General features: G+C 49.0%; 2 protein-coding genes across 3 annotated transcripts in view; one reads left to right on the top strand and one right to left on the bottom strand.

The window, feature by feature from the left end:
* Window positions 1-8266, top strand: part of Tnfrsf8 (TNF receptor superfamily member 8) — a 45234-nt gene extending 36968 nt beyond the window's left edge. For both annotated transcript variants that reach the window (NM_019135.2, XM_063287165.1), the window contains 2 exons: window positions 1015-1225; window positions 6202-8266. In NM_019135.2, coding sequence (NP_062008.2) covers window positions 1015-1225; window positions 6202-6446 — 456 coding nt within the window. In that variant the 3' untranslated portion in view covers window positions 6447-8266. The remainder of the gene's footprint in view (window positions 1-1014; window positions 1226-6201) is intronic.
* LOC103692519 (60S ribosomal protein L9 pseudogene) overlaps window positions 1-15565 on the bottom strand; it is a 1198372-nt gene that overhangs the window by 398465 nt on the left and 784342 nt on the right. The window lies entirely within an intron of this gene.

The following is a 15565-nucleotide window of genomic DNA, read 5'->3' as shown; positions in this document are numbered from 1 at the left end:
AGTCCTGGGTTTCAAATTACTGTAAAAGAATAATCAAAATTCCATAGATTTATTCTCTGGATCTCTCACCCTGGGTCCTTTTGAAGACTGCAGATGAATGTCACACACCAGGTATCTCGTTTCCCTTTGTACTTACTCATAAACGTGAGGAACCCAACCAACACGTTTCTAAAGATGGCTCTCTTTTTGATGTGTTAGCATATGGTCAAAGGCTTCCCTCCCACAAGTTGGGAAATGAAGAGGCACCAGGAGTTGGCGAGGCTGGAGGAGACTCCAGCGTGTAGATCCTTGGCTAGAAACTCACTAACCGTGTGTTATATATGACCCTGGCTGAGTTACTCCACTCCGCCAGGCATCAGTTTTTCCGTAAGACTTGCAGTGTGTGGTTGTGAGGATAGCACATCACTCTTAGGACTAGCCTAGCTATAGCAAGAGTGTGTGAATGACCGACCGTTGCTCAGCACAGAGTGAAGGCAGCATGAGTTGACGGTGTGGCTCAGAGGGTAGAGCGCTTGCCTATCAGGCAGGAAACCCTATGCTGGGGTCCCAGTCCTGCATACACTGGGTATGGTAGCACAATCTCAGTGTTGCGGAGATGAAAGCAAGAGGATCAGAGGTTCAAAGTCATCCTCAGGTGCATATCAAGTTTGAGACCAGCCCGGGCTACAGAGACTGTCACAAAGACAAACCAAATAGTTGGGCGCACACCTTTAATGCCAGCACCCATGAAATAGAAACAGGTGGGTCTCTGTGAGTTCCTGGGCCAACCTGGTTTATATACAAAGTTCTAGATAAGCCAGGGCTCTATGGCAAGACATTTCCTCACCTAAAAAACAAGCAAACAAAAGCACACACGCAAAAAACAAACAAACAAACAAACAAAAAGCTGGATGTTCTTGGGAATGCTACACGCGTGCTTTATGCTGCCAGGTAGCTCTCGGCAGCTTTAAAGAATGTTAGAAGCTTTTTCATTGGCTTCCCAAACCCTGCCTCAGCACTTACTCCTGTTCACAGCAGCTGCAGAGAAGTGGGTCAGTGACAGATTCCAGCGCTGGACACACGTTGAGCCCACTGAGCCCTCCAGCTGTAGAGACTGGTGCCAGTGTTGGAACCGCCTGCCTGGAGACCCTGCCGCTGCTGGATGACAGCATAACTGGGAACTCTTTTGCTCCCAGAGAACCTCCAGAGCCACGGGTATCCACCGAACACACCAACAACAGGATTGGTGAGTCCTGTTGGGAGATCCTGGTCTAATGGAGTGGACAGAAGGGAGATGGGTGCTGACATCTGGATGTGGTTTGGGGACGTATGCATGCATTCCTTCCTACCACACACTCTGCCCCGGGTCAAGCTTCTGTCCAGGAAGAAGGCAATTTCATGGGGACTGCTAGGGACATGGAGTGATGAGCATAGTGTTTGTCATTCTTAAAGGGAAAGAGACTCTTTCCCCACCGCCTTAATACAGAGCCAGAAGGTTCAGAAGGAAGGAAGGCCAGTGACGTCAGACACTTATCTGGCAACATCTCTTCATGTCTGCCACAACTTCTGGGAATAATGACTTTACCCTTTTTCATGGCTGGGGAAACTGAGGCTTGGGGTAGAGAGATAGAGAGGTTTTTCTTACTGAATTGCCGAGACTCTGCCTCACATCTGCTGGGTCCTAGAACACTGATTTTTGTTCATCGCACTGATGGGTCTCAGTGAAAGCCTAGAGGCCAGCCCTTACCCTCCTGCATTTCTCCTCTCTGCTGCCCTCTGGCCAAGAAAACATCTACATTAGTGATAACATATATATTAGATATAACATATATATTAGTGATTCTTAACCTGTGGGTTGAGACTCCTTTGGCATACCTCAATCTTCAAAAATAATTACATTGCTATAACAGCAGCAAAATTACAGTTATGGGGGTTGGGGATTTAGCTCAGTGGTAGAGCGCTTGCCTAGGAAGCGCAAGGCCCTGGGTTCGGTCCCCAGCTCCGGGAAAAAAAAAAGAACCAAAAAAAAAAAAATTACAGTTATGAAGTAGCAATGGAAATAATGGTACGGTTGGGGGCCGCCACAGCACGAGGAACTGTATTAAAGGGTCATGACATTAGGAAGGCTGAGGACCACTGATGTATATTGTCCCCTTCACTCTCAGGATGGAGGGTGGGGTTCTTATTCCGGTGTTCAAGGACAGTCTCCGGCAGCTGCTCCATCACATCCGAGTCATCTATTCTCCCTCTTAGGCATGGTTTTCTGCATTTTCACCTCTCTCTCCTTCCTCCTCTCCCCTCCCCCTCTCCCTTCCCGTTTCTCCCTAAGCTGCTCTGCAGGGCTATTTCCTCACCTACAGCAGGTGGGCCCCCATCCTTTGAGCCTGGTTACCCCCTCACGTCCTGGGGGCAGTGCACTCACACCATTTACTCTGAGCAAGCCTATGCTCTCTGCTGAGTGTCCCTGTCCCCAGCTTCCAGGGCAGGTACTCCCAAGTTGCTGGCTCTGACCTGACGCTAGAAGGGCATTGGTGAGGGTTCTTCCCATTTCCCTGCCAGTGTGTGGAGATGAGAGCTCTAGAGCTGTCTTTGTCTCAAAGAAATGTTCGCACTTAAACAGCTTTCGGTTAAGTTCTACTTGAAAAGAATGTGTTTGGGAAAACACTGCCAAAGGCTTCTTCGGTTTTCCAAGGAGTCCTAATGGTTTTTGAATCCAAGATGACTGAAGGGCTTGGAATTTGGAAACAGGGCCAGGGCCTGCTCAGGGAGGGAGGTGGCAAGGGCTAGGGTTGGGGAAGGGCTGCTGAGGGAAGGTCTTAAGAGGTCCTCTGAGACACCAGAACTTAGGTGACTCATTTGTTCTCTTAGTAACACCAGAAGAGCAGCCTCCCTCTCCAGTTTCCTACAAGGACAAATGGGTCTAAGCTTCCTCCTTCTCTGGCTGTGCCCCCTCTGCCTCACCTTTCCTTAACTTGATTAGGGTATTTCCCCTGCAGCTGGGGTGGGGGTGGGATCAAAGCAACTGGGGATAGGTAGCCTGTGATGGTAAAGCCAGAGGATCAGGACCTGCATGAGAGAGCAGTAGCCTGTCTCTGGCCTTGCCTTCTTCTGCCCTCACAACACCTCCCCACCCCACCCCCACACTACTCTCCAAAACTTCATATTCTCTCTCTCTCTCTCCCTCTCTCTCTCTCTCTCTCTCTCTCTCTCTCTCTCTCTCTCTCTCAGATATTTATTTATTTATGTATGTATGTATTTATTTGGGGGAGGTGTCATGTGTCACATGGGCATATGGAGGTTAGAGGACCACTTGCATGTGTCAATTCTCTCCTACCATCATGTGGGTCCCAGGGATCAAACTCAGTTCTTTACAAATGCCTTTACTGATGGAGCCATCTTGAAATACTTTTCATCAAAATAAATAAATATGTTTATTTTGTGCGTATGCCACTTCATGGATGTGGAGGTCAGAGGACAACTTGTGGGAATCAGTTCTCTCCTTCAACTGTGTGAAGGGTCCCTCTCATAGCTAAAATCAACTGTTTTAGCCCATGTGAAAGACACACACTCCAGGTATTTTATTTGCAAGCCGTAAACCTAGATTGGGCAGATTTAGAGCTGTTCTAACTAATTTCCCAGCCATATGTCCCTCGTTACTTACTATTTTTCCTGGCCACGGGCTCATGGTCCAGGTCCTCTCATGGTGGCCTCCTCCATTCTCTGTGTCCTTTCTTCTTCCCTCTCTCTACCTACAAACCTCAACCAGGTAACTGGAAACCCACCTACTTCTACCTATTCCCCAATCACAGGCTTTAGCTTTCTATTGACCAATATTAACTCGGGGAGTAAGGTTACATATCATCCTTTGGTATACATGAGGATCTCCTCATCCCTGAGGATCTCCTGGGGAGGAGGGCAATCAGATCGTGGGGGCCATTATTTAGCATTTGAATACAAGCAGCATCCCACACAACCTCCTACAATAGTCTGTTCTTAAGTGGTCCCAGTACCTGACCTCTGGTCCCATCTGTCCTTTTTAGTACCAGGGATTGAACCTGGAGCCTTTTACATGCTAGGGGAGTGTTCTAATACTAGGTTATATCCCACCCACCTTTGTTTGTTTCAGTTTTTTAATTTTTAAATTTAAAAACTGTGTGTGGGGTGTGTTTGAGTGCGTGCAAACACGTGTGTACAGAGGCCAGAGGTTGACTTGGTTATCCTGATTATACTCCACCTTACATCTTGCAGGAGTCTCTCACTTGAACCCAGAGCTCACTGGTGCAATTAATCTAGCTAGCCAGCTTGGTCAGGGAGCCCCTGTCTCTGTCTCCCACATGCCGGGGGATACAGGATGCTGCCACACCCGCACAGCAGTCATTTCGTTGTTGCGGATCTGAATTCTGGTCTCTACACTTGTATAACCAGCACTTTTCCTGCTAGGTTATCTCCCCAGACTTTTTTCTGTTTCTGGATTGATGGAATTTTTTGTTGTTGTTGTTTGTTTTGTTTTGTTTTGTTTTCTTTGATTTAAAAACAAAAACAAATAAAAACAAACAAACAAACAAAAAACAGGGTCTCATTTAGCCCAGGCTATCCTTGAATTTGCTTTACAGCCAAGGACGACCTTAAACTTCTGACTCTCCTCTCCGGTCTTGTAGTTTTTGACGTTACAAACTTGCAATACTGCGTGTGATCCCAGCTCCCCTGCTACATTTTCTTTGAATCAGATTCTTACTGAGTTACCCAGGTTGACTTGAACTCACTCACTTTGTAGCCCAAGCTAGCTTTGCACTTGCCATCTTCTTGCCTTAGCTTCGCCAGATTTACGGGTTTGTGCTACCAGGCTCAGCCGGCCTTTCATCTTTCGCCAGTCCCTCAGATGAAAGTCCCAGCAAGCCTGGATGGAGGATGTGGGGTGGGGCCTGAGACCCTGCTCTCAGCTATGGAACCCATGGGACACACAGTTCGTCCCTTTCACTTGCCCTTCCCTCCTCTTGTTCTTACACTTCTCTCTTTCCTGGGTGTGTGAGAAACCAAAATAGAAGAGCTGGCATGGTGCAATGCTCTTGGGCATGCCGGAGCACTTGAGAATCTTCTGGGCTTCCTGAATCTGAGGGTGTAACCCAAAGGCAGGGGTCCATGTGCCCTCTGTGTCTACCCACCCCCACTCTTAAGTTCCGTTTTGAGCTTCCCCATTCTATCTGCAGAGTCCAGTGCAGGATCAGGCAGGGTGGTGCGGCCCTCAGCCTGAGGCCATAGGTGTCATGCCCAGTGAGTAGAGCCAATGCTTCTAGTGAATCTAGGTCTCTGCCTCCCAGCTGCAAGACGGCTTTGTTTCCCCAAGGCTCCCTGACTCCCCACATGGAAAGGCTGTTCCAGCAACCCCCCAGCATCATCCAGTGTTGAAGACTAAGACTGTAGCATGTAGTAATGTGGGGGGACTGTGTTATCCATCCACTTGACACTCGTGATCCACTCTGCCTTCTGGCAGCAGGAGGTTTCAGGGCGCACAGAAACACGGAGCCCCGGCTTCTGTTGCATATCATCAGGGCACAGGTTTCTCAAGAACATGGCCAATCAGCCAAGTTTGCTTGAACTGCTGAAGCTCCTGGGACTTGGGACCTGGGACCCATCTGTCCCAAGCAAGCAGGAGCACATCGGTAACCCAGCGTGCTTGTTTTAGGAATGTGGATGCAAGTAGAAAGGGCAGCCAGGTCTCTGGATGTTTCTTTGGAGGTGTCTCCTTACCTTACCTGCTGACCTGCAGTCATGCAGAGAATTAGATTAGTGATGGTGATGGTGATGGTGATGGTGATGGTGATGGTAATGGTGATGGTGTTGGTCATGGTCATGGCCATGGTCATGGTCATGGTCATGGTCATGGTCATGGTGAGGGATTATTTGTGGGAATGCTGGGCCTCAGAGATGGTGCTTAAGAAGAGTCAGGGACATGTGTGGCTCTGCTGTGTCCCCTAGTGTTCTTACTATCCTGCTTTTCTTTACCTATTTCCTGGACTGACTACATTCCCCTAACCCTAACCCTAACCCTAAGTCCTTCCCTGCTCATCTCTGATGACATTGCCTAAGAAATCATAGGCCGCTCCATAAATACCTCTCTGTGTAACAGAGAGGCTGCAGTGTGTTCGTTCAAAGTCACCCAGCAGATGAGGTGGAGGCTGAGGTCCTGGTCTCTCCTCTCTCACCCATCCTTTTGCCTTACAGAGAAAATCTACATCATGAAGGCTGACACAGTGATTGTGGGCTCAGTAAAAACTGAAGTCCCTGAGGGCCGGGCTCCAGTAGGGTCTACAGAGTCTGAGTTGGAAGCTGAACTAGAAGTGGACCATACCCCCCATTACCCGGAGCAGGAGACAGAACCACCTCTGGGCAGCTGCACTGAGGTCATGTTCTCCGTGGAGGAAGGAGGAAAAGAAGACCATGAGCCCACAACTGTCTCTGAGAAGTAACACCCAATGTTAGCGGGGGCTAGAGTACAGCTGAGTGTTCAGTTTGAGATCAGGTTAATACCTGGGAAGCTACCACGGCTTGAACTGAAGCCCCGGCATCCAGGGTAGCACAGAATGAAGCCTTCAGCTGCTACCAAGAACACTGGCCCCTGGACCCCAGCAGTGCGCACTCACCATCAGGCTGTTGTCTACTGGGGGAGAAGCTACAGGTTGGGTTCCAAGCCTCCTTGCCCACACCCCTGTGCCCTGCCTTCTCTCCTTGGGTCTCAAGTGATGGCTTTACTGACATGCTACCAGCCTTCAGCTATACACATGGCTCCCTGGAACAGAACCAACACCTAATTGCTTCTACTCCTGAGGAAGAGGGAAGTTAAAGGATGAATGCTCATCATCACTGGCACAATGATAGCCTGTGCCCATCACACAGGGAGGGCGAAATGAGACCCTTCTGGCATGGCCTCCCTGTTCTGTGGACTCCCTCAGCAGCTGCAGTGATCCCACCCACTAAATGATGCTGGAGACTCTACTTTGCCACAGGAGTTCCTGTCATGTGGTGATGGGAGTACTGTAGTCCTGGCCGTCCTTAACACATTGTGCCTCTATCTGTTCTGCCCTGGAAATGAAGAAGCATTGTCCCTAAGCCACCAGGATCAGGCCTGACACCTAGGAGGTTGGAGCCTATCTTTGAAGGCACCCTGCTGCTCACGCTGCTTGCCATACCCTGCGCCCACTCTGAGGAGGCAGTGCTGCTGAACTTACCTGAAGTTCCGCTTTTAATGTTTTGTTTTGTTTTTTTCCTTTCGAGGTACTGAGAATTGAACCCATGGCCTTGTGCATGCCAGGAAAAGGTTGCAGGGCTGATCAACCCCAGCCTAGCATTTCATACTAAGCACTAAAAGCTGCTGTCACTCCCAGCCTGGCTCACTCCCTGGCATTTGCGTACTCTTGTAACAAACGAGCAGCCAACTGGATGACACATCTGCTCTGTGGCAGCCAGGGGACTCTGGACTTACCCTTGGGCCAGGCAGGGAGAATTCTGTTTACTCACTAGCTGTTTGCTGTGTGGAGGAAGTTGGGACCCTGTCAAGAATCACGAGGGGAGTTTCTGAAACTGCTTGAATCTATGGGGAAAAGTTGGAGTGGCTGAGTACCACCAGAGGCGTTAAATCACAGTCTAGATACTAGCCAGAAGGGATGTGTGGGGGCTGGATAGTTGCCCATTTGTCTTGTGCAAGGACACAGTAGATATGTGGGCATGCATAGTGATCCCAAAGCCATGTCACAATGACCACATGGATGCCACACTTTTGGAAGATATTGCCCAACTTTTTCTTCTTCTTCTTTTTTTTTTCTAAGATCTTGTTCTGTATCCTAGGGTAGATTCGAACTTGATATGGCTGACCCTGAACCTGTGACCCTCCTATCTTAACTTCCCAAGGAAGGACAGGCTTCAGCCACTATGCCAGACTGCCACACATTTCAACAAAGGGACATATTCCCTTGCAAAAGTAGCTCTTCACACAATTTTTTGACCCTCTAAAAATCCCTACGGGCCTGTAAAAATTAATGGATTTGTGAGGCCGAAAACTGATCAGAGAGATGAGTAGTGGGAGGCCCTGAACACAAAGACTGTCAGGGGTCTGGTCTATTCTCTCTAGACAGGGCTGTTCTCTTTGTGCAAAGCACCCACAGCCAAGGGCAGGAGCCCATGACCAGCTGTGTGCCCTTTAAATCTCTCCTTGTCCATCTGGGCAGTCCCTTCTTCCCTGTTCAAGGCCTGCCCTCCAAGGATGCTGGGAATAAAGGATCTCTGCTCACAAGACTGCCTTTGATATTTATAGGATGAATCCTGGACCTCTCCAGGGCTTTCTTTCCACAAGCAGATTTGGGCCATGCAACTTCAGAAAAGAGGAAACTCCATGTGACTGGAGGACCTGGGCGTCTATGGAACCCAGGTCTTCTATGGCTGAGCAGGAGAGGTTCCACCACCCTGCATACAGAGCAGGACAGAACTTCAGCTACATGCAGCCAGCCCAGAGTTCCCCCTCTTTGGCACCTGTCCACTCCGTTACTTGGACTGTAGGCCACACTTGCACCTCACCTTCAGCCTGACCCTGAACCTGCTGCTTGTTGGCCATGCAGTCAAGCTAGGAGCCAGAGCTCTCCTGATGGGGAACTCCCTAGCTCTAGCTGTTCTGATGTTCAGAACAGTGAAGAATCAGGCCCCTGTTCTCAAGAGGGCTGCCCTGTGTGGTGAGGGACCTGCCCCCATCACTTCCTAAGCAGTTATCTGCACTTGGTGTCTAGTTCTTTGATGCCTTTGCTCTCCAAGGCAGCTGGTAGAATCTCCAGGACCTGGCACCGGTCTCTTTGACGGGACAAGAGGGCTGTCCCCCAAGTTGCCCCCTCTCTCTCTTGACTTCCTCCCCAACAGGGAGTCTGAAAGGACTGTGTCTTAGCCATCTCTACTGAGCAGTTGTTGCACTGAACTGAGTATACATGAAACTGTATGGGGATAAGGGGAAGTCCTCAGCTGTAGTTTTCCTCACTGTCTCCTCTTCCAACTGGGGAACTGGTGCTCAGAGTCAGGATTAAACCTCAGTTCTCCCAGAGACCAACTAGGGCGCTTGCTTGAGAAAGTGAAGGCCACCACCATCTGTTGCTATGACACAACGCTTGAGACTGGGAAATTTATTAAGGAAGGTTATTCTGGCTTATGGTTCTGGCAGAAAGGTAATCCACAATTGAGCAGCCTCATCTAAAGAGGCTCATTGACTCATGTGCTGGGGAAACTGGGGCAAAGAGGTAAAACATGAGGTCAAACTGTTCTCACAGTAACTTTCAGTCCTCACACTCCTGAGGGACTCATAGAGTTTTGTGGATTATGAGCACCCTTAGTGACCAAGCCCTTCTGTGGTCCTCACCTCCCACCAGTGCTACAATGTCAGAGCTCAACATGACCTTCCAGGAGTCTCATCATACTCTCGTCAGGGCTCTATTTTTCTCATCTGTGAAATTGGTATTGATATCAACTTGAGAAGGCTGTGGGCTTCCCAGAGATGCCACTCAAGATTAGTGACTGGTTTTTAGTCCATCCCACTGGTCACTTGCCCAGGGTGACCCTTTCCTCTTACATATAAGAGTGTCCTTTCACAGAGGCCCTCAAGATAGTACACATAGGTTTCAGAGAAAAAAAATATTCTCAGTGGTGGTTGGTTCTAAGACTTGTCCTCCAAAACCTACTTTTAGACTAGCCTGATACTTTGCCTCTCTTGGAGCCCCCATAATGGACTGGTCGCTTCTTGCTGACTGAGGCATCCTGGGAACTCTTGAGTTTAGTCAGAGGTCTAGCTGTGTGTTAGACATCTAAAACTCTAGGTATTTATTTGAGGTTCCCTCCTAGTTCTAGTGCCTTCCAGAACACACTACATTCTATTCAAGATCATAATGGCCCTTTTCCAGAGGCATACACTCTGAGCCAAGCCCGGTGAGCAAAGAAATCCTGGCACATGGTTTTCCTCCCAGGAATCCTTCATGCAGCAGGTGTGACTGGCTCAAGTTTCAGTTCATGACGTGGTGGCACACATGCTAGTAAGGCAGAGACAGGTGCATCTCTGTGAGTTCTAGTCCAGCCTGGTCTACATAGTCACATAATCAGCTCTTGGATAGTCAGGGCTACATATAGAGACCCTGTCTCAAGCCCAGTCTGTGAATAAGGCTTATTCGGGCCCCAGGACAGATTATTTGCAATGAAGAGGTTGGGGACAGCTTCCGCACAGCGCTCGAGCTCCACTGAGTGAAATAAGCCAGCAAGGTTCAGAAGGCAAAAATAGGCCCTGAGGTGGAAAAGTTCCTGGACTTGAGATTCAGGAAGAAAACAGCCATACTGGAAGCCCAGCATGTGGGAAGAAAGGAGGTGGGTGGAGAGAAGCTTGGCCAAGGAGGCCTGCTGCGCCATTACAGCTCATTTTGGGTGTATCAAAAGAGCAGTGTTCCATGCTTAGTTTTATGGTCTTGTGAGTACAATAAACATTTCAGATGGGAGTGACAAAAGCCAAACCACAGGAGCATCAAAAGTCCCAAGAGTGGATTTCAGAGGGAACTTAGGGAAGCTGGAACAGGAACTAGCTGAGCAGGCAGTCAGATAACATTCCTAGGTACTGCTGGGGAGCTACAGGAGGAGGGATCAGGGAAGTCAAGGTTCCTTTTTCTTCTGGGGTCTTCCAAGCCTGGATGGAGAAGTCCAGGGAAGGCTTGGAGACCTCTGGGCATCGGTTCTCCTGTTGTCAGAGCACCACAGGACTTATCAGTAGCCCTGGCAAAGTGAGGGACACTTAGTTATGGGAGATAGTGGAGGTTATGGCCATGGGCAAGACAGGCCTCCAGGGTTCAGTTTGAGCTCAGCCAGTTCCCAGCCACACAGTTTCACACTCTTGTAGCTGGCTTCCTGACTGACAGAATGGACTCAATTCTCACCTGGGAGGTGATGGGGATAAAGTATCTAGCCAAGCTAGCAGTTCTCATGGTCACTATTAGCTGCCTTTTAAGAACCTTTGACATCCCCAAGCCCTTCTTCAGTCTGCGTCTGTGCTTGCCAGGACCAGTCCTCACAGCTTAGCTGGGCTCTGGGTGGAGGCTCACTGTCCCACACTGGAATGTTTAAGACTTGGAGTCGATCCTCTCAACTCTGACTCCGGTTCCCTCCCTGGATCCAGGTGGCCTGGCTGTCTCTGTGGTGAGAAGTAAGGTTGTTTTGGATGTTATAAGCCACTTTCAGGCAAGCTTCAGCTGGGAGTCACCACCTCTATGAGATGTGAACAAGGTCCATCACACTCTCCCTGCCTTGGTGGACCCTGAGGGACTTCATGTTTCCTTCTTTATTCTGTTTCATTTAGAGTGAGGTCACAGTGATGTGAGAATTAAGAAGGAGGTGGATTCGAAGTGTGTGTGTTGCACGTGAAGATGTGAGGTGCCCTTCTTTGTCTTTTTTATCCTGCCCCCTTGAGACAGGGACTCTCACTGAATCTGGAACTAGGCTGGCAACTAGCAAGCCCCAGTGACCCTCCTGCCTCCACCCTTCTTAGCTCTGGGTTATGGTTGTATGTAGCCACATCCTGCTTTTTACATGGGTGCTAGAGATTTGAACCCAGCCCGGTCTTTACGCTTGTTTATTAACTATTCTGCCTTAGTTAAGGTTTCTATCGCTGCTATGTAACAGCATGACCAGAAAGTAAGTTAAGAGGAAAGGGTTTATTTGCCATACACTTCTACATTACAGTTCATCACTGAAGAAAGCTAGGGCAGGAGGAACTCAAACAAGGCAGGAACTTGGAGGCAGGAGCCAATGCAGAGGCCATGGATGAGTGCAGCTGACTGGCTTGCTCCTCTTGACTTGCTCAGCCTGTTTTCTTCTAAAACCCAGACCACCAACTCAGAGATGACACCGCCCACAAACAGTTGGGCCCTCCCCCATCGACTACTAGTTAGGAAAATGCCTTACTTGCTTGACTACAGCCTGATCTGGAGGCATTTTCTAATTGAGGTTTCCTCCTCTCTGATGAATTCTGCTTGTGTCAAGTTGATATAAACCTAACTGTTCATCACATATTCTTGCACATTTAGCCATCAGCCCATGTTTTGTGCATGCGAGATAGGGATTTTATCAAAAGAGCTGTACTTCCAGACCCTTCTGTGATATTCCATCCCCTCTGATTATAGGGATGCCTTGGATCTTATAAATCCAGAGAGATGGGTCAGAGACTAGAGGTGATTGCTTACAAGCCTGGTAACTTGAATTCAATACCTAGGACCCATATGGTAGAGGAGAACCAATTACACACACACACACACACACACACACACACACACACACACACACACACACGCACACACACCATTCAAAATAAATAAATGTAAACACATATATTTATAATTCTTACCAGCTACTCTTCTTTCTTTTTTGAATAAGGTTGTATTATGCTGTCCAGGCTAGTCTTGAACTCCTGGACTCAAGTGTCAGTGTTGGGATCACAAGTCTTGTGGTCTTCGAACATGGCATGCATCATGTTTGCCCTGTCACTAGCAAGTAGATTCAGGGCCTGGACCCCAAAGGCACAGGAAGACTTTAGAACATCCTGTGTGTCAGGCCTATTCTTGTTAGCACTTTCCCTTAACTACTTTTAGGCTTTTGTGTGTATGGTATGCGTGTGTGTGTGTGTGTGTGTGTGTGTGTGTGTGTGTGTGTGTGTGCACGCGCACTAGTGCACATGCATGCGTGCACGTCCACATGTGAGCTCTGGAGGCTGTGAGGTTGAAGATTTATCCTCTCTTTTCCTTCCCCTTTATTCTCGGAGGCAAGGTCTCTCAATCAAGCCCAGATCTCACAGATGTGGCTAATCTTGCTAGCTGGCTTGCTCTAGGGATTCCCCTTCTCTGCATTCCAAGGCTGAAGTTACAGGTGGGTTTTTACTCCCCCACACCTTGCCAGCGTTTATTTGGAAGTCCCGCACACTGTGTGACAAGTGCTCTAACCAACAAGCCAGGTCTCCAACTCTGGATTCAAGTCTTTCTGTCTCAAGCATGTGCTTCGTAGTCCTCGGGGATGGCTTGAGCATCGAGGGCCAATGCACACACAAAGGGGCAGAGATGAGCTTCACACTCTCTTGTCTGACTCAAGAACACTGGTGGCTCCATTCAGTTTCTTTTGAGAGGGGGCAATTGAGGCCCTCAGAGCTCCCGCATGGCCTTTTGAGCAGGTGACAGAATCTGGCACCTTCTAGAGTAGAACACCCTCTCCGGCAAACCCTGGTTGGCCAAACTGCAAGGAGCCTGATCAGGAAGTCAGAGTTGCAGACATATTACTCAAGAGTGGGATGTCACAGGTCGTGGTTTTTTATTTGGTAGCTTGGGAAATGCCTGGAGCTTCAACACACATCAGGGAAGGCCCCACCCTGGACAGAGACCCTCGGCAAATTCTGGACATTCACAAGATGAACCAGTGCCCTGTGGACCAGGGTCAGTTGTCAGATTTCCCTGAATGCCACTCAGCCTTTCTGAGTCAGATAAAGGGGCTTCCAGCAACTCATACATGTTATGAGGAGAGATAGAACCAATTCCCTTCGAGGCTTCTTGTACTCTCTCCCATAAACCTCCTCACAGGATGCTTGGAGAGGTTGCAGATACTGCTATGCTGCTGGCGAGGAAACGGATGCTCAGGATAGAACTTAAGTCACTTGGCCAACGATACATGGCTACTAAATGTTGCAGACAGGATTCAAACCCAGGTCACCTGGCCAGGACTCCAGATCCCAGCCACTTGGCAGTGATCAACTGTGGCTCAGGTCCCTTCTGGTTTTTTTTTTTTCAGTTGCTGCTTTATTTATTTTACTACTGTTGTAGAATTGGCTACCGGGAGCTAAGTCGAATGCTACACTGCCCAGTTTGCCTGGCCACATTGGAATGCTAAGCCCTAGACAACACATCCTGGCATCAAGGGGCCCAGAAAACATCCAAACAATGGTCGCTTCCTGGCTTCCACTTCCTTTCCAAAGCCAAGTGCTGGCCAAGTGCATCAAACCTTCAGTGGCTCCCTGGGGCCACAGTCTACTGGTCTGGCCCTCCTCAAACATGCCTGTTAGCTTCCATAGCTCTCTGTTTTAACTGTGTCTAAGCCCCAGCTGTGCCCTTGAGTCGCCAGCATGGGGGATACTTCCCCAAAATGAAGTGTCTGCTTAGTGCTGGCATCCTCAACTTCATCAGCTCCCCTATTCCTTTCCCCTACAGAAGACCTTCCAGATCAAACAGCTCCCGCATCATAGCACTGACTGCTTAAGGAATGGAGGCCAAGTCTCAGAAACCCAGAAAAAAAAAGTGATGTGTGTGTGTCAGAGAAGAATTTATTCTTAGCCACTGTCCTATTGCTGTGGAGAGACACCTGACTAAGGCAACTCCTACAAAAGGAAGCATTTAACCGGGGGAGGGGGGAGTTGCTTACATTTCAGAGGTTTAGTCCATTATCATCATGGCAGGAAGTGTGGCAGCAGCCAGGCACATTGCTGGAGAAGTAGCTGTGAGCTTCTCGGGCAACAAAAAGACAGACACACCGGGGATGGAGTGAGCCTTGGAAACCTTAAAGCCTACTCCCAGTGATACACCAATGAGACCGTACCTTCTAATCTTTCCAAACAGTTCATCAACTAGGGATGAAGCATGCAGATTTATGAGTCTATGGGGGGGGGGGACACATTCTCATTCAAAGCACTATTCATTCACTCATTCAGTTGCTCAAGCTAGAGGCCTGCGTAGAAGACCTCTCGTGTATCAGGCAGGGAGCACTATGAGGCAGAGGACTGAGTGTTGAGGAGCACTGTGAGGATAGGGGATGGATAATGGATGGATATGCAGGACAATTCTTTGAGTGTCAGAGCCCACCTGGGAAGGGAAGCCTGCGGTTGGGCTTTGACCTTAGGGGGCTTGGAGCTTTAGAGTCAAGTAGGTGGCACCCGTGGGTGGGGGTGGGGGTTGGGCTCTGCTCCCTCCTCTGTGGACTGCTTCTAATAAGCCTGCCTATACCATAAGGATGAACATCTTACTTTGTTAAATGAATACTTATCAAGCCCAAATGGCAGGGTCGTGGATGTTAAGGGCATAGGCCATACCCTTGTGGACCACCAAAAATCTGAGCTAACCTTATCTGGTGCAACTGATAGATAAAGTGTGCGGTATGGGGGGAACCTCAAGGCAAGTCAAGGTCACAGTAGGACTTGAGGATGTGGCCCAAGTTACGGGGACGTGTTTTAGTTACTTTTCGCATTGCTGTGACATAATACTTGGCCAAAGCACCTTAAGGAAAGAGGGATTTACTTTGGCTCACGGTGAGGAAGACACGGAGGAGGGCAAGTCACATCGGATCTGCAGTCATGAAACAGACGAATGCTGGTACTCTGCCTTGTCATTCAGTCCAGGAGCCCAGCCTTTGGAATGGATCTGCCCACATACAGGGTAGGCGCTCCCAACCTCATTAACCCAATCTAGAAACTCCCTCATAGGCTCGCGCAGAGGTGTGCGTGCCTCCTAGATGATTCTAGGTCCTGTCAAGTCGGCGGTCACTATTAACCATC

Source organism: Rattus norvegicus, chromosome 5 (assembly GCF_036323735.1).
Source record: "Rattus norvegicus strain BN/NHsdMcwi chromosome 5, GRCr8, whole genome shotgun sequence".
Taxonomy (NCBI): Eukaryota; Metazoa; Chordata; class Mammalia; order Rodentia; family Muridae; genus Rattus; species Rattus norvegicus.
Note: the sequence above shows the minus strand (reverse complement) of the source record. Positions and strands in the feature narration are given on the sequence as shown.